The sequence below is a fragment of the Hyla sarda genome, unplaced genomic scaffold, assembly GCF_029499605.1.
Source record: "Hyla sarda isolate aHylSar1 unplaced genomic scaffold, aHylSar1.hap1 scaffold_552, whole genome shotgun sequence".
NCBI lineage: Eukaryota > Metazoa > Chordata > Amphibia > Anura > Hylidae > Hyla > Hyla sarda.
The window spans coordinates 78,645-96,410 of NW_026610564.1; the positions used below are offsets into that span (position 1 = coordinate 78,645).

General features: G+C 46.1%; 4 protein-coding genes and 1 pseudogene across 4 annotated transcripts in view; 3 read left to right on the plus strand and 2 right to left on the minus strand.

Moving 5' to 3' along the window:
- LOC130339796 (uncharacterized) overlaps positions 1–6,968 on the minus strand; it is a 75,469-nt gene extending 68,501 nt beyond the window's left edge. The window contains exon 1 of the mRNA XM_056554090.1: positions 5,271–6,968. Within this exon, the coding sequence (XP_056410065.1) occupies positions 5,271–5,686 (416 nt within the window). The 5' untranslated portion in view covers positions 5,687–6,968. The remainder of the gene's footprint in view (positions 1–5,270) is intronic.
- On the minus strand, positions 2,492–3,151 carry LOC130339793 (histone H2B 1.1-like). The gene has a single exon (XM_056554087.1). It carries the CDS (start codon positions 2,876–2,878, stop codon positions 2,498–2,500), a length of 381 nt encoding a protein of 126 aa, XP_056410062.1. The 5' UTR covers positions 2,879–3,151; the 3' UTR covers positions 2,492–2,497.
- Positions 3,169–3,581, plus strand: LOC130339786 (histone H2A type 1). The gene has a single exon (XM_056554081.1). The coding sequence runs from the start codon at positions 3,189–3,191 to the stop codon at positions 3,579–3,581; it is 393 nt and encodes a 130-aa protein (XP_056410056.1). The 5' UTR covers positions 3,169–3,188.
- A 2,535-nt stretch (positions 6,969–9,503) lies between the features above and the next one.
- LOC130339802 (U2 spliceosomal RNA) lies at positions 9,504–9,663 on the plus strand (annotated as a pseudogene).
- A 7,172-nt stretch (positions 9,664–16,835) lies between these two features.
- Positions 16,836–17,620, plus strand: LOC130339787 (histone H2A type 1-like). Its single transcript, XM_056554082.1, has one exon. It carries the CDS (start codon positions 16,836–16,838, stop codon positions 17,226–17,228), a length of 393 nt encoding a protein of 130 aa, XP_056410057.1. The 3' UTR covers positions 17,229–17,620.
- The last annotated feature ends 146 nt before the right edge of the window (positions 17,621–17,766 follow it).

Genomic DNA, 17,766 nt, shown 5'->3' on the forward strand with positions numbered 1-17,766 from the left:
TAATGAAGTTTGGGCTTTATCTAGACTGTTGAATAGCCCCACAAACTTATTGATGTCTTTTACTAAGGTGTCTCCAAACAGCATACCCTCTGCTGCTGGACCTGGCTCGGATTCGGCTAGGTGGGCCAGTTGCGGATCAAGCCGTATGAGAATGGAGCGTCTGCGCTCAATAGAGCAAGCGGTGTTGGCGCTGCCCACCAGACAAATGGCCCTCTGGGCCCACCCACGAAGCTGGGTCAAATCGACAGGTTGGTCTGTCGTCGCTGCCTGTTCAGACAAATTTAATATTTTTGTAAGAGGACCAAGTAGGTCCAGAATGCGGTCCTGGATGGTCCTAAAAGACCGATCAATCCCCTTCTTGGGGAATTTGCCCGACTTCATCAAATATTTGGATAAAATGTGATCTATCTCTGGGGTTGATACCACTTTTTTAGGAATAAATGGTCGTGGGCACTCTGCCCTGAGTTTGTTGCGATTGGTCCTTTCAAGTGACCTGCGTGCCCAGAACTCTACGTACTGGGACACATGGGGCAACGGGGTCCAATCCCCAGAACGGGGGTGGGATATGGCATCAGGGTGTAAAAGTGGTTCTCCCAGGGTATCTAGAATGGCTTCGCCCTGAGATTCAGGATTGGCGTCATTATTGAGCGCCGATGTCCCAGCATCCTCTTCAGCAAAGTCAGACTCTGAGACCTCAGTCTCACCCGACTCATCGGATGAATCCTCATCCGGGGAATCTACATAAGAGTCGGGTTTTGCCCGCCTGGCGGACTTATGCCTCTTTGGTAACTCCCTGAGGCCCAGGGGTTGGGAAGAGTCAGAGGGATGCGTGGGGTGGCAGTCCGTGGGGGGAGCTGCCTGGAGCATATTATTTGCTTCCCCTGCCGGGGAGTCAGGGGCCGCCATGGTATGCTTCCGTTTGTGCGAAACTTTACCCTTTTTTACAGGCGGCTCACCGCTGTGGGACAGCGGTATAGGGGTGAGGGATAGAACTGGATGTGATCTAGAGGGTGCCACGGCAGACGCCAGAGCAGCCTGGACCGATTTGTTTATGAGATCCTGAATTTGTGAGTCACTCAAAAATTGCGCCGTATCTAACGCCAGTTCATCACCCCTATTGGAAGTGGAAGAGAATGAGACGTGAGATGAGACGCGGCCCGCGCTGAGGAAGATCCGCCCCTAGCCCGCGCGCGCAAAAGAGCGCAGCAGAAGGAAGAAGAAGGAGGAAAAAATGGCGTCGCCAGAAGATGGCGTACACCAGGTAGGAACAAAATAGAGGGTCCAGGGGAAAAAACCGGGGTAGCGCCCAGCGCCACCGTGAACTACCGATAGAGACCGGTAACCCAGAAAGAAAAACAGAAAACAATAAGAATAATAATGATAGAAAAGTATACAGGAAAAACAGAGATATATGCAGCCGGTAGAGGAGAGTCTCCACCAGGCCAAAGTGTAAAACTCCTATATACTATATCTAAGACAATATACATATATATATCACAATACTTATCTGTGTAACGTCTGCCATGAGCAGAAACAAAGAGGAGGATCCATACTGGGCAGTCCCTTATATAGTGGCTAAAGGCGGGGAGTGGCCGCTGTGGCCCTGGGACTGCTGGGAGTTGTAGTTTTTTCTTTTATATTGAATTGAATACTGAAAATTCTGCTATGGGCATTATTAAAGAAAGAATAATGCATAAGATACTCGTCTCCTGTCTGGTATATAACTACTGATGATCAGGACTGAACAGTGTAGAACCATCACCACCGCCTGGGCAGAGGCCAGTATATATCATCTCAGGTGTATAATACATCTCTATAATGTGGAATATATGACCCCAGTAGTGCACATGAATCCCCTGTGTCATACGGGTAATGTACAAGCAGTTCATATAATGGAGATATTATGTGAGTTACAAATTACAATAGGATCCTGGAGACCATCAGTTATTAGAATAGGGATCCGGAGATAGAATAGGGACACTGTTATCGCTGAGGATGATGGGGATGATTGTCAACTACATTACAGTCTGGACAATTGAGATGTTCAGTCCTTGAGAAAGGCGCAAATAATCAACGTAACCTGTGACAGCAGTAATTACATCTGTAACGACGTTCAGCACCGAAGTAGTTGACAGCACCTCCACCAACTGTTCTGGGACCACATAGTCGGGACAGGAGGCACTAGGACCCAGCGCTCTGCAGGGAAGACCTCACCCCTGGGCGCTGTCCAGTAATATCAGTGACCCTCGTATTCTACAGCCAAAGGGGACAAATCTGGGGACAAGTTCTGCTTCACTGCGACTCGGCTTCTACGGACTAAAGTGCATAGAACAGTTCTGATGTAGACAATATATACAGTATAAAGCGGCTGCACTGATAGAATATCAGCCACAAATATAACAAGGATAATTCTAGCAGATAGAAGCTCCAGCTCTATTATAGACAATGTGGTGGCTCTTAGAAGAGCCTTTGGGGTGACAGCAGGAGGCGGAGCAGGTTACTTGGCGCTGGTGTACTTGGTGACGGCCTTGGTGCCCTCGGACACGGCGTGCTTGGCCAGCTCTCCAGGCAGCAGCAGGCGCACGGCGGTCTGGATCTCCCGGGAGGTGATGGTGGAGCGCTTGTTGTAGTGAGCCAGGCGGGAGGCTTCCCCTGCGATGCGCTCGAAGATATCGTTGACAAAGGAGTTCATGATGCCCATGGCCTTGGAGGAGATGCCGGTGTCAGGGTGGACCTGCTTGAGCACCTTGTACACGTAGATGGCATAGCTTTCCTTCCTGGTCTTCCTCCGCTTCTTGCCGTCCTTCTTCTGAGTCTTGGTCACGGCTTTCTTAGAGCCCTTCTTAGGCGCTGGTGCAGACTTGGCGGGATCAGACATGATGGTTCAGGATAGTGAAATATTCTCCTAGAGAACAGAGATCAGTAATGATGAGAACAATATCTGCCGATCCTTTTATTCCTGTCACATTCTAATTTAGGCGGCTAAAGAGCTGGCTCCCTATTGGTGGGAAGGAGGGGGCGTGGTCTCACTATCATCTTTCTTTATTCCCCATTGGCTGCTGTATTTGCCGCTGAATATTGGATTTGTATCTGACCAATCACAGAGGCTCCTTCCTTCTCCATCCGGGTATAATAGGTGACGCAGAGCGGGGCTCCATACCGTCTCGTCTGTACAGTGAGCAATAGACATGTCTGGAAGAGGAAAGCAAGGAGGGAAGGTTCGGGCCAAGGCAAAGACCCGCTCATCCCGGGCAGGACTCCAGTTCCCTGTCGGTCGTGTGCACAGGCTCCTCCGCAAAGGGAACTACGCCGAGAGGGTGGGCGCCGGTGCTCCGGTCTACTTGGCCGCTGTGCTGGAGTATTTAACCGCTGAGATCCTGGAATTGGCCGGTAATGCCGCCCGGGACAACAAGAAGACCCGCATCATCCCCCGTCACCTGCAGCTGGCCGTGCGCAATGACGAGGAGCTGAACAAGCTACTGGGTGGGGTGACCATCGCCCAGGGAGGTGTCCTGCCCAACATCCAGGCCGTGCTGCTGCCCAAGAAGACCGAGAGCAGCAAAGCGGCCAAGAGCAAGTGATCACCGCTTATCCCAGATCATCCCGAACACCAAAGGCTCTTCTAAGAGCCACCACATTGTCTCCTACAGAGCTGGCGCCGCTGATCTCGGGTGTGATAGTGTTATTATTGGGCTGTTATGTGGTATTTAAGAACATCCTGCACATCTGCTTCATGACACATAAGGTGTTGGTTGTGCAGAGATGTCATAAGAGGATTTATTTTATCACATCAGATTAATGTCAGATGGACACAGATCTCTGAGCGACCGCCGATCACTAACCGCGGGCATCACCCAGCGCCGCCTCAGTGATCGGCTTCACATCGTCCCTTGGGTGGAGAGGAGTTTATTGCTCTCAGACACCCGTCCTGCAGATATCTTCTATTTCAGAGTAATAAAGTTTTCTAATGAACACGTTACTAAACCCTTATTTATCAATGAAATGTGGATGAGGTCACTGGTTGTATACAGTAATAATCGCCCTAGGGAGACATCACGTGGTATTACATGGGGGAGGGGAGAGAGCGGGAATTTCATAATCCCCAAAGACAATGATCACCGATCATCGGGGGCTATAGAGCCGATGTCTCGTATGAATTTCCCGCTATCGCTGTGTTCCAGCTTCTAATGTGAATATTCCCCAAAATCTAGAGAATTATCATGAAAACTGATTCTACCAGCGGTAACAGAGAATATTCCCTATAAATAACATCTACGAGAAATCCAGAATAATGAGGCGGGAAAGAAAAGTCTCCGGATGTTGTCGCTGCAGACGGGCAGATAGCGATCAGATGGAATTCTCTAGAATATTGTGCGGATGACTCGGGCAGTATTGTAGGGTGTGAACACTGCAGATCACCAGGACCCTGCACTCTCTCTAGGATTCTCTCCGGTCACAGCGGATTATATCCCCGGATCTCTCGTCTATTATCTGATTATACTGAGGAGTAATATAGAGGAACCGCAAGTATCTACAATATAATAAAGCCGCAGCCGCTCATCACATCAGTTCTGTGTGAACAGCTCCATTATTAATAGACCTGCAGGGCGCCCATCTGTAGGGGGTTGTGCACTTAATGGGCGCCCTGAGGTGCTATAGGGTGAAGACTCATCTATCCAGATAGCGGGATATAGATCGCTGCGTCTACCGGATACGATCAGATCTGTATCTGCTAAAACACGGACTCTCTATGGAGGTTTATAGTTATATGGTGGGGGAAGGGAGTAATGTAATCTGGAGGAGAGGAAGAATACTGTAGATGGTGAGAGTAGTGATAATACCGAGGAAGATGAGGGCAGTAGTCAGAACACTCGGGAGATCTCCAGGTAGATAGACAGTTAAAGCGGGAAATACCCACAGACGGATCAGTATCGAACATTAAGGGCAGATTATGTCAGGTGTTTCGCCGATCCGTCGGCCAAGATAATAAGCACTGCCCGGACATGGTGGGAGATGTAGGATCTCTGGATTATGTGCTTTATAATCCCCATCACAGTAAACATCAGTCTCCGATCACAGAAAATATAAAATGGAGAATAGGGAAAATACAAACCGCAACCATCAAAGCACAAACACCGACCACTCATTAGAGAAGACACAAGGAATTGTAGCCTTTCCATAGAACATGTGGGCGGCTCTGAGAAGAGCCTTTGGGTTGATGTGATGGAGCCGAGTAGAAGCAGAATTAACCTCCGAAGCCGTAGAGAGTGCGGCCCTGGCGCTTGAGGGCGTACACCACGTCCATAGCGGTGACGGTCTTCCTCTTGGCGTGCTCGGTGTAGGTGACGGCGTCACGGATGACGTTCTCCAGGAAGACTTTCAGGACACCGCGAGTCTCTTCATAGATGAGGCCGGAGATGCGCTTCACACCTCCCCTGCGAGCTAGACGGCGGATGGCAGGCTTGGTGATGCCCTGGATGTTATCCCGGAGCACCTTCCTGTGCCGCTTGGCTCCGCCCTTACCGAGACCTTTCCCTCCTTTACCGCGTCCAGACATCTTCTCTATGTAGCGAGTAGACTGCAAGATACTGAGTGCGGCCGAGTCCGGCTTATATAGCACATGGGCGGACCTGAAAGAAAACTGGAACAAAGATGACATCATCCGGGGCGTTTCTTTTAACCACATTTACATTCCTGACCCCTCCCCCTTTCCGTTGATTGGCTGAACACGAGACAAGAAGGTTTTGAATTTCCCGCCCATTCCAAAACGTTTGCTGCATTTTTCCGATTCTAAATAATCAGTTTTTTTTCTTACCGCGATTCTCCCCAACATTCTAGAGAAGAGCAGTCGTCATTGTACCGAGCGGGAATGGTGATCGGGCAGGTGTGTGAGCTGTATGTTACACACATGGGAGAGGATCAATAGCAGCACAATAATCTGTCAGGTGTATAATGTGTGTGCGGGGAGCAGCAGATGGCAGAACAAATCTTGTGAATGGATCGATCACTCGGGCAGCATTACCAGGTCTACAGGACTGCTCACCCCCGGGCACCAAGACTCTGCACACATTGTACGACATTATATGGAGCCCCGATATGTGCAATGAGAGTGACCGAGAATAATCGTCCGAGAGCCTGATCCCACGTGTTAATACCATAAAAACAAATAAACCCATCAATTCTCAGGATGGACAACACCATGTGTTCAACCAGTTAACGAAAGAGTTAAATGTACCTCCAAATTTGGGTAAATCAATAACTTCCTTAAATCACATCTATCCATAGAGATCGTCTATTTATCACAGCAGTATAAATCCTTACAGTTACAGTTTATACAGATCAGATACATTGTGTTACAATAGCGACACCTGGTGGTGAGAGATTTGTATTATACTCTTTACATGTTACCAAATTGTAACAAGTAATATTTCCCAGGTGCTGACACAAGTTACAGAGATACAAATAGATACAACTATGGATGGTGACTAAGACTTACACCCCCTGCTTATTCTATACCAGATATAAGAGCAGCTGAAATTGTTGTGCTGTTATTGTAAGAGTCTGTAAGATGATCAGGAACAAATAAATACATCTGCATTGTGCTTGATATAACAAAACATAATAATAAAGTGATGTAATATAGAAGAGTTTGTATATTAGGATGTGGAGCTACAGATTTTCCATCTCCCAGATCCTGAATTATGTGATATCCTTGTTGGAGTTGCGGGGCAGGAGCTGTGGATTTATAGTGTTTTGTTTAGTTTTTTAATTTAATCCATAATTACATTAATACCCATAAAATCTAATTATGAATTAAATTATTTAATTGTTCACTATTGATGCATCCACTAGTTATTGATCATTAATACATTGATTAATTATTATGGTTGTAAATATTTATAAATTATATGATCCATGTAAAAGGTGGATATCATGGGGGATAGAGATGAGCGAACTTACAGTAAATTTGATTTGTCACAAACTTCTCAGCTCGGCGGTTGCTGACTTTTCCTGCATAAATTAGTTCAGCTTTCCAGTGCTCCAGTGGGCTGGAAAAGGTGGATACAGTCCTAGGAAAGAGTCGCCTAGGACTGTATCCACCTTTTCCAGCCCACGGGAGCACCTGAATGCTGAACTAATTTATGCAGGAAAAGTCATCAACTGCCGAGCCGAGAAGTTTGTGACAAATCAAATTTACTGTAAGTTCGCTCATCTCTAATGGGGGATATTAATCAATTCGTGTTGTGGAAAGTTATTTGAGTAGACTGATTTTTCAGCAGTGTTTTTTGGCGCAATGTGTTAAAAAAAAAGGAGTTACTGGAAGATATTTTATTTGCGCAATAGTTACCAAAGTGTGGTCCAGGCTTACTTAGGTTTTTGACTTTTCAAAGAACTTTGCCCTCAAAATTTGTGACTTTTAGAAAAGACTTTGGTTTCTGAGCTATTCGGTTTGTCACACAAAAAAAGCACAAAAAGTGACTGCGCCTGGCAACTTGCTACAAAAGTAAACAAAAAGAAAGTCCAAATGACTTGATAAATCCCCCCACCCCATGTTCCTTATAATATGATATAATGGCATAATATGATATGTATCATGTTAATCCAGGGATCCCTCTAGTGGTGTATAGTAATAGTGCAGCAAGTTTTTCTTAGATATCAAGAAGATGGAGGCCGTGATTGTGACATAATGGCCACGCCCCCTTGTGACATCACATCACACCCACTCTATTCATGTCTATGGGAGGGGACGTGTTAGCAGACACGCCCCCTCCCATAGATATGAATGGAAGGGGTGCGGCATGACCATGACATAAACCACAACTGCCCCAGGAACCCTGCATTTGTTTAGAAAGTCGGGTGTTGCGGGAGATCACGGAGGTCCTGCTACTGGGATAGGGGATAAGATGTCTAGCAGTGGAATACTTCTTCAGGGCAGGCAGTTGCACCCACCCCCACTTCTTGACAAAGATTCAAAACACGTATTGAGGTGGTGGTGGGGTGTACTCTCTGAGTCCTCAGCATGTCAACAACCGGTAACTAATACTGTTTGTAAATCATATGGCATAATAGCGTGCACTATGAGGGAGATGTGACACTGTTGGTTGATAGTTGTCTCTGGGAATATTCCAATATGTGCACCCTATCTTGTGTTTTTGGGGTTGGTGTTTTTTAGGGGTGGGCCATTTTAAAATGGGAGGGCTCTCTGTTGCTGTATGTAATCCTTTTTGTAAATAATAAAGCATTTTGTGGACACTTTCTTGTGTCAGTCTATTATAGGTTATTTAATTTTTGGAAACACTTGGAAAAAGCCATTGTGTGTTCCGATACCTTAGTGTGCATTATAACACTGGAAGAAATCTGACAACAACCAGGGATATTTTATCCACCCTCAAGGGTAGAATCAGAGAGAGTATTCAGTGCAGTAGGATCCGTCATCACCCCCTAAGACAACAAGTCTGCCAGCAGCATGGAACATGTAACCTCCTGTGCCAGATGCCACTGAGAAGACAGTACAACCGCCACCCCTGCATCATATAGATCACATACCAAATAGATCATATTCATCACATAGGTCAGTGATGGCAAACCATATTGAGTGCCCAAACCGTAATAAACACCAACTTTTTTTTTCCCTCAAAGTGCCAGCACAGCAATTAAATCAGAATACTGAGGTTTAGGTTTAGAAAAAACAACTTAGGTAGGCAGTATGTTCCCCCACAATAGGTAGGCAGTATGCTCCCTCACATTAGGTTGTAGTTCCCCCACATTAGGTAGGCAGTATAGTTCCCCCACATTAGGTTGTTGTAGTTCTCCCACATTAGGTTGTAGTTCCCCCATATTAGGTTGCAGTCCTCCCACATTAGGTGCAGTATAGTTCCCCCACAGACATACAACCTTCAGCCATATATAGTGTATGGCTGGAGGCTGTATGTCTGTGTACAGCCTCACAGTGCTCCATCCATCGCTCCTCTGGTCAGGGGTCATGACCTAATCTTAATAGACCATAGCAGTAGGTCCCGGGACCGGAGGAGCGGTGGTCGGAGCGCCGAAGCTGAAGTGTAGCTGGTAAATTACCATGTTGGCCAGCGCGCGTCCTCCTCCTAGATGCTTCGCTCCTTCGTTCCTATGGGCGCACGCATGCACTACCTCCCTGCGGCCCCTGCATTTTTAAAGTTAACGCGGGGCCGGAGAAAGGTAATCAGGGACATCTTTGTGTCCGAAAAGATCTTTCGGGACACAGGGATTTCCCGATTTACCCTGCCTGGCAAACTATGGCTGCGTGCCCACGCGTCCCATAGGTTCGCCATCACTGACATAGGTCATATAGAGGTGTAAATAATAGATATTATATACAATCCTGTATTCAGGATATGGATCCTTCTTCATGGTATAGTCAAGTACATCATATTGATCATATAGACCATATTAGTCATATAAATAATTTCCTCCATTATGTGAAGTACCCATCTACTATAAAGCAGATCACATTGATCAGTATCCCAAAGGCTTCTCGGCCTTTTGGCTAAGATCAAGTGTAGTATCTGTTCTTATCAGTTTTCATGCTGGTGGGGATGGGTGCTGCATGGAGGATGCAGGTGTACCAGGGCTTTCCGGGGCTGGTTCTGAGGAATCAGCTCGACGGCTGCCCCGATGTGACCTGTTCCCTCCGGGTCTCGCCATGAGGCTGAGAGGGTCTAGAGCCGAGGTACTTTGTGCCTCGGGGAGTGGTGACCCCGAGGTGCCGAAACTCACTGGGAGGATGGACTCACTGAGTTAAAGCACGGGCACCATAATCTCTTCCCCTTGTGGCACTCACCTCTTGATTCCCGGCCTTCTGGCTAAGATCAGAGAAATTTTTATAGATCCGGCCGGATGTCCGGGCAGTATATCTGCACACATTCACTTATTTATTTCTTTTTTTTCTCACTGTGTCACTTTTTGTGTGTTGTGTGTTCACAGGATTTGTCAGGATGCGGTAGCCCTTCTGGGTGTCCCTCCTGGCGGTCTAGGGGAGGTGTGTGTGGCCATTAGGTTCCGCACCTCCCTGCAAACACCCCGGGTACTCCTGCTTTGGCAGGGTACCTACCGTAATCGGCTATGCGGGCAGATACCTTGGCTGACGCCAAGGGGGATGCCGGGAGCATTTGTGGTCCCCTAGTAGCTTCGGCGAAAAGGGACATTGAACCTGGAACCTCGCAGGTACCTTTTGGTCCGGAGGCGAAGGGTAAGGTTTGTTGGGGGGGCCTCTCTCCTATCGGAGAAGGGCTTGCGATAGACCGCATCCTTTGTGCACGTTTTTTTTTAGTGTAACACGTTTGCACTTTTTCTTGCACTTTGGGTGAATCGAAAGCACGTTCCTCGGCTTTAGATAAAAAAAAAAATTAAACCATAATTAATACCATCCACTTACACCACTACACCCCGTGGTCCTGCCATTTATTGTGGCTCACCACACTACCACTAGAGTGGTTCCTATGCTTCCTGGCTGACCAAAACATCAGCCAGGAACCATAGTAACTTAGAAGTGGTCTGTGGTCACCACCTGCAGAACCACTTCTTTACTGGGGGCATCTTGCTAATTACCTACAATGTCCATCTGTTGTCTGTTCCATTTGCACAACAGCATGTGAAATTGATTGTCAATCAGTCAGTGGCATGTAGTTCCCCCACCCCCACCCCCTCCCTAACATTAATGTACAGGGTACATTAACACGGGCAGGGGTTTACAGCAAGTTTCCCGCTAAAAGTTTGAGAGAAACACACTGTAAACCTCCGCTCGTGTGAATGTACCCTAAAAACACTACACTTCACTAACCCAAAATAAAGAGTAAAACACTACATATACTCTACACCCTTACACTGTGCCCCCCCCCCCCCCCAAATAAAAAAATTAAAAAAACATCTTTTAAGTCAGATTTTCCAAAACGGAACCTAGAGCTGTTGCAAAATAACAACTCCCGGTATTGCCCGACAGCCATTGACTGTTCAGGAATGTTGGGAGCTTTGCAACAGCTGGAGGCACCCTGTTTGGGGAAAACTGACATACAGTATTTTTGGTGGAGGAAGCAAGTGTAATGCTTGCATCCAGGTCCACCTCTATGAAAATCCCTAATTTAGGCCTCAAATGCACATGGCGCTCTCTCACTTCGGAGCCCTGACGTATTTCAAGGCAACAGTTTAGGGCCACAAATGCGGTATTTCCGTACTCGGGAGAAATTGCGCTACAAATTTTTGGTGGCTTTTTCTCATTTTACCCCTTATGAAAATGTAAAGTTGGGGTCTACACCAGCATGTTAATGTAATTTTTTTTTTTTTTTTTTTTGGATAACTGTTTATTTAAAGAATTTTGTATTTTAATACAGAAGAAAAATACGACATATGTACAGTGAGCATACAATATATAAAGCAAAATTTGCAACCTTATATATAAAGGAGAAACACTGTAGAGATGAAGGAGGAGGAGAGAAAGGGAAAGAAAGTAAAATTAAAAGAGAAATAATTATGAAATAAAAAATTAAAATTAAAAATAAAAGAAAGAATATAAAATAAAGAGAGAATATTGCATGGCCATGGCGCATCAGTGGTTATTCAGAGAATCATCATAATCCTCCCAAAGCCTCCATATCTTCTGAAAGAAGTGTAATTTTATTTATTTTTTTTACACCAACATGCTGGTGTTGCCCCATACTTTTAATTTTCATAAAAGGTCAATGGAAACAAAGAACCCCAAAATTTGTAACACACTTTCTCCCAAGTACGGAAATACCCCCATCTGGGGGCGCACAACAAGGCTCAGGAGTGAGAGTGCACTATGTGCATTTGAGGCCTAAACTGGTGATTTGCACAGGGGTGGCTGCTGATTACAGCGGTTCTGAAATAAACGCAAACAAATAAACACCCACATGTGACCCCATTTCAGAAACTTCCCCACTTATGGAACGTAACAAGGAGTTTAGTGAGCATTTACACCCCACAGGTGTCTGACAGATTTTTGGAACAGTGGTCCGTGAAAATGACAGCCCACTGTTACAAAGCCCACTGTTACAAAGATCTGTCAAATGCCAGTGTGATGTAAATGCTTACTGTACCCCTTTTTTTATGTTCCTTGAGGGGTGTAGTTTTCCAAATAGTATGCCATGTGGGGTGCTTCTCGCTGTTCTGGCACCATGGGGGCTTCCTAAATGAAACATGCCCCCCAAAAACCATTTCAGCAAAATTCGCTTTTCATAAGCCCATTTTTGCTCCTTCCCTTCTGAGCCCTCTAGTGCACCCGCAGATCACTTGAGGAATTTCCTTACTCGAGAGAAATGGGGTTTTGGGGGGCATTTTAACCTATTACCCCTTATGAAAATGAAAAATTTGGGGTGACATAAGCATTTTAGTAAAAAGAATTACATTTTTCATTTTAACGTCCAACGTCAAACACTTGTGGGCTGTTAAGGCTCACTGTACCCCTTGTTATGTTCCCTGAGAGATTAAGTTTCCCAAATGGTGTGCCATGTGGGGTGTTTTTCACTGTTCAGGCACCATGGGGGCTTCCTAAATGAGACATGACCCCAAAAACCATTTCAGCAAAATTTGCTTTCCAAAAGCCCAATGTCCATCCGTCCATTCTGAGACCTCTAGTGCACCCGCAGATCACTTTACATCCACGTTTAATATATTTCCTTACTTGAGAGTAATGGAGTTTCAAATTTTGTGGGATATTTTCACCTATTACCCCTTGTGAAAATTAAAAATTTGGGGTAACATCAGCATTTTAGGTAAAAAAAAATTTTTTTTTTCATTTTCACTTCCAACTTTATTGAAAATTTGTCAAACACCTGTGGGGTGTTAAGGCTTACTGTACCCCCTGTTACGTTTCTTGAGGGGTGTAGTTTCCAAAATAGTATGCCATGTGGGGTGTTTTTTGGTGTTCTGGCACCATGGGGGCTTCCTAAATACGACATGGCCACCAAAATCTATTTCAGCAAAATTGCACTACAAATTTTTGGTGGCTTTTTCTCCTTTTACCCCTTATGAAAATGTAAAGTTGGGGTCTACACCAGCATGTTAGTGTATTTTTATTATTCTTTTATACCTCATATGTGGGCGAAAAATGCTCTGCGGGCGCACAACAAGGCTCATGAGTGAGAGTGCACTATGTGCATTTGAGGCCTAAACTGGTGATTTGCACAGGGGTGGCTGCTGGTTACAGTGGTTCGGAAATAAACACAAACAAATAAACACCCACATGTAACCTCCACTAATGGAACGTAACAAGGAGTTTAGTGAGCATTTACACCCCACAGGTGTCTGACAGATTTTTGGAACAGTGGTCCGTGAAAATGAAGAATGTAATTTTTCATTTGGACAGCCCACTGTTACAAAGATCTGTCAAACGCCAGTGGGGTGTAAATGCTCACTGTACCCCTTTTTTATGTTCCTTGAGTGGTGTAGTTTTCCAAATAGTATGCCATGTGTTTTTTATTTTTTTTTTCGCTTTTCCGGCACCATGGGGGCTTCCTAAATGAAACATGCCCCCACAAACCATTTAAGCAAAATTTGCTTTCCAAAAGCCCAATGTTGCTCCTTCCCTTCTGAGCCCTCTAGTGCACCCTCAGATCACTTTCATCCTCATATAATATATTTCCTTACTCGAGAGAAATGAGGTTTCAGATTTTGGTCCAACTTCCACGCAAAGCTGTCAAACACCTGTGGGGTGTTAAGGCTCACTGTACCCTTTGTTATGTTCCATGAGGGGTGTAGTTTTCAAAATAGTATCCCATGTGGGGTGTTTTTGGCTGCTCTGGCACCATGGGGGCTTCCTAAATGTGATATGCCCCCAAAACACCATTTCAGCAAAATTTGCTCTTTAAAATACCATTGTTGTTCCTTCTCTTCTGAGCCCTCTAGTGCACCCACAGAGCACTTTACATCCACATATGATGTATTATCTTGCTCGAGAGAAATTGGGTTACAAATTTTGGGGGACTTTTTCTTCTTTTACCCCTTGTAAAAATAAAAAATAAAATATGGGTCTACAAGAACATTTTAGTGTAAAAAATGCAGACTTTGATTTTTCTCCTCCACTTTGCTGCTATTCTTGTGAAACACCTTGTTAAAGTAGAATATGTCATGTAAAACCAATCTCGGAATCAGAATGAAAGGTAAAAGCATCTCAGAGTTATTAATGCTTAAAGTGACAGTGGTTAGAATTGCAAAAAATGCTGATTTGGAGTTACATTGTGTTATTTGAGTGTTCCCTTTATGTTTCTGAGCTGTGTAGTTCTTTGCTTTTGGGATGAAATGAACATAAGAGAACTGATGAAGCAGATTGCCTCACACTATTGTGCCTAACACATGAGATTCCACTTATATCCCTCCAAGTAAACAGGTACCAGCCCATTAATCTAACAGATTTGAAAAACTGGAAGCGCCTGGAAATGTTTTAGATCTAAAAGTTATCACAAATATCATCCGGTCTGGATGAAGCCTCAGAAGCATTTACTGCATTCACAATGAGGACTGAATCCATCAGCCTCATCTCCTTCCTCTGGGGACCTCTAGTGGTGGTTTGTAGTATAGTTTCCATCTGTCTTCATGTGCTGTATGTAAACTCACTGCCAATCTTCATATCCTATTAACCCCTGCAGTGACCTTTCAGGTGTTTTGTCTTTGATCAGTTCACTTTGTTGTTACATCAGTAATTATTCTATTTAGAAACATTATAATTGAGGCTTTGAAGCGCTAATATTAATCATCTGAACAGAATAGAAAAAATATATAGTTTCCCACCGAGATCTCTCCTGTATCGACGGGCTCCCGGTCGGCGGCTGTAACCATCAGTCTGTGCACACGGTTGGTTCCCTGTGTTATTTCATACATTTTATCCTACAGCCCAGTACACACTACTGATCTCCGCACAGCAGCTTTATCCCCTGTACATCTGATCGGAGGAGCCGCATCATCTATTTACTGGATGTTTTATTGATGATTTGTATTTCTGCCTTTTACCATCCAGTGATCCAGTTGTATTTTACCCCTTTTATTTGTTCTCTATTTTTATTACATTGTACATTTATTGTTTATGTGGATATAGAAGAAAGTTACTGTCAGTTCTAGTCCCAGGAAGATCTCATCCCCCCCATAGACCCCTGATCACACCCAGCAGATTATTACCGCAATAACAATCAGGGGCCGGAGGTCTAGGAGAGAATTTCCCGGACGATCTCTGCAGATCTATAAACGATCAGGTATAATCTCCGTCCATCGTCCTCTCTTCTCACTTTATTCTATCACATTTTATATGGATGAAGAGTAAAAGATCGGGAGAAGCGATCAGCAAGATCGGGAAATCACTGTCCACGAGGAGCCGATAGATACACAATGAACACAAAATATGGAGCTATAGCTCCGCCCCCAGGCGGCAACAAACGGTTAAATCATTGTTAACCCTTCAGTGACCGCGGTATTTTTTGGTCGTAACAATTTCTGCTCTTTGTTCCCCAACAATCCTCTCTCCTAGACCTCCGGCCCGATTGTTACTGCGGTAATAATCTGCTGGGGGTGATCAGGGGTCTATGGGGGATGAGATCTTCCTGGGACTAGAGATGGCGCAGACCCTCCCTGTAATGTGTCTGATCGATTGTTTCCTGCCCAGTCTGTCTGCGATCAGATCTGATGGTGGGAATATGTATACAGGACCGAACCGATAAGAGATCTGATCGTATCCGGGAGACACAAGGACCTGAATCTAACAATTTGTATAGATGTCCCGGCATCTAAACGGAACCGCAGAAAAGCTACGGGAATCCCGGCAATACCGATCACCACTGTGATACCGATATGTCCGGTCAGTGCAGGAGACACAAACCCCAGACCCGAGACACAATTACTTATTCTGGCGTTAACGTATATATACGGTGCTGATATAACCAGCAGCCAGATTATGTATCACAGACCGCGATCCCGGAGCAGCACAATATGTACAGTATAAAGCGGCTGCACTGGTATAAACTCGGCCACAAAGAGAATAAAGCTAATTCTAGCAAATAGAAGCCCCAGCTCTATTATAGACAATGTGGCGGCTCTTAGAAGAGCCTTTGGGGTGACAGCAGGAGGCGGAGCAGGTTACTTGGCGCTGGTGTACTTGGTGACGGCCTTGGTGCCCTCGGACACGGCGTGCTTGGCCAGCTCTCCAGGCAGCAGCAGGCGCACGGCGGTCTGGATCTCCCGGGAGGTGATGGTGGAGCGCTTGTTGTAGTGAGCCAGGCGGGAGGCTTCCCCTGCGATGCGCTCGAAGATATCGTTGACAAAGGAGTTCATGATGCCCATGGCCTTGGAGGAGATGCCGGTGTCAGGGTGGACCTGCTTGAGCACCTTGTACACGTAGATGGCATAGCTTTCCTTCCTGGTCTTCCTCCGCTTCTTGCCGTCCTTCTTCTGAGTCTTGGTCACGGCTTTCTTGGAGCCCTTCTTGGGGGCTGGTGCAGACTTGGCGGGATCAGGCATAATAATCACTCACAATCCTTCTTCACTAGAACAGAGAGAATAATGATGCTTCCTCCTCCCACCGCAGCCGTATTTATATGCAGCCCATGCAAATGAGAAATGCTGTCTGCTCACTGTTCTACTGGAGGAGCAAATCATGTGACCTGTGGGAGTGTCATTAGCCCCGCCCAGTGAATGATTTCTTGGTGTTTCTTCAAGTCTCGTCACCATTGGTCGGATTCACATCTACCCAATCACAGGAGCCGGAGGGCGGAGCAGAAACATATAAAAGGCAGCAGAAAGAGAATAACGGTGACATCTCGGAGGAAATTCTCTTGTACTGTTAGAATTCACTTATCATTATGTCTGGACGCGGCAAACAAGGAGGGAAGGTTCGGGCCAAGGCAAAGACCCGCTCATCCCGGGCAGGACTCCAGTTCCCCGTCGGTCGTGTGCACAGGCTCCTCCGCAAAGGGAACTACGCCGAGAGGGTGGGCGCCGGTGCTCCGGTCTACCTGGCCGCTGTGCTGGAGTATTTAACCGCTGAGATCCTGGAATTGGCCGGTAATGCCGCCCGGGACAACAAGAAGACCCGCATCATCCCCCGTCACCTGCAGCTGGCCGTGCGCAATGACGAGGAGCTGAACAAGCTGCTGCGTGGGGTGACCATCGCCCAGGGAGGCGTCCTGCCCAACATCCAGGCCGTGCTGCTGCCCAAGAAGACCGAGAGCAGCAAAGCGGCCAAGAGCAAGTGATCACCGCTTATCCCAGATCATCCCGAACACCAAAGGCTCTTCTAAGAGCCACCACATTGTCTCCTACAGAGCTGGCGCCGCTGATCTTGTCTAATAAGGATTAGATTTCTTATGACATGTTCTTTATACAGGGGTTATAGTAGAACTGAAGTTTCTTTCATTAAGTGTGAGACGGATTGGACACCTTCACTTCTGTTTTTCGGCTCTTTAAAAAAAATCTAAAGAAAACTGTTCCTATAGCAGAATGTGACCCTCCGGACAAGGACAGTTTCCTGCTCACTCCATCCCCGCTACCCTCACTAAGAGGGATGGGTACAGTTTCTACATATGGATTTTTGGGGTGCAGCCAGCCTTTCCCCCGCGCCGCACTTATGCCATCTGCCACCTACCTGTTCTAAGACTACAACTCCCACAGCATGCACTTACAGTGGGGGACATGCTGGGGGTTGTAGTACTTACAGTGGGGGACATGCTGGGGGTTGTGGCACTTACAGTGGGGGACATGCTGGGGGTTGTGGCACTTAAGGTGGGGGACATG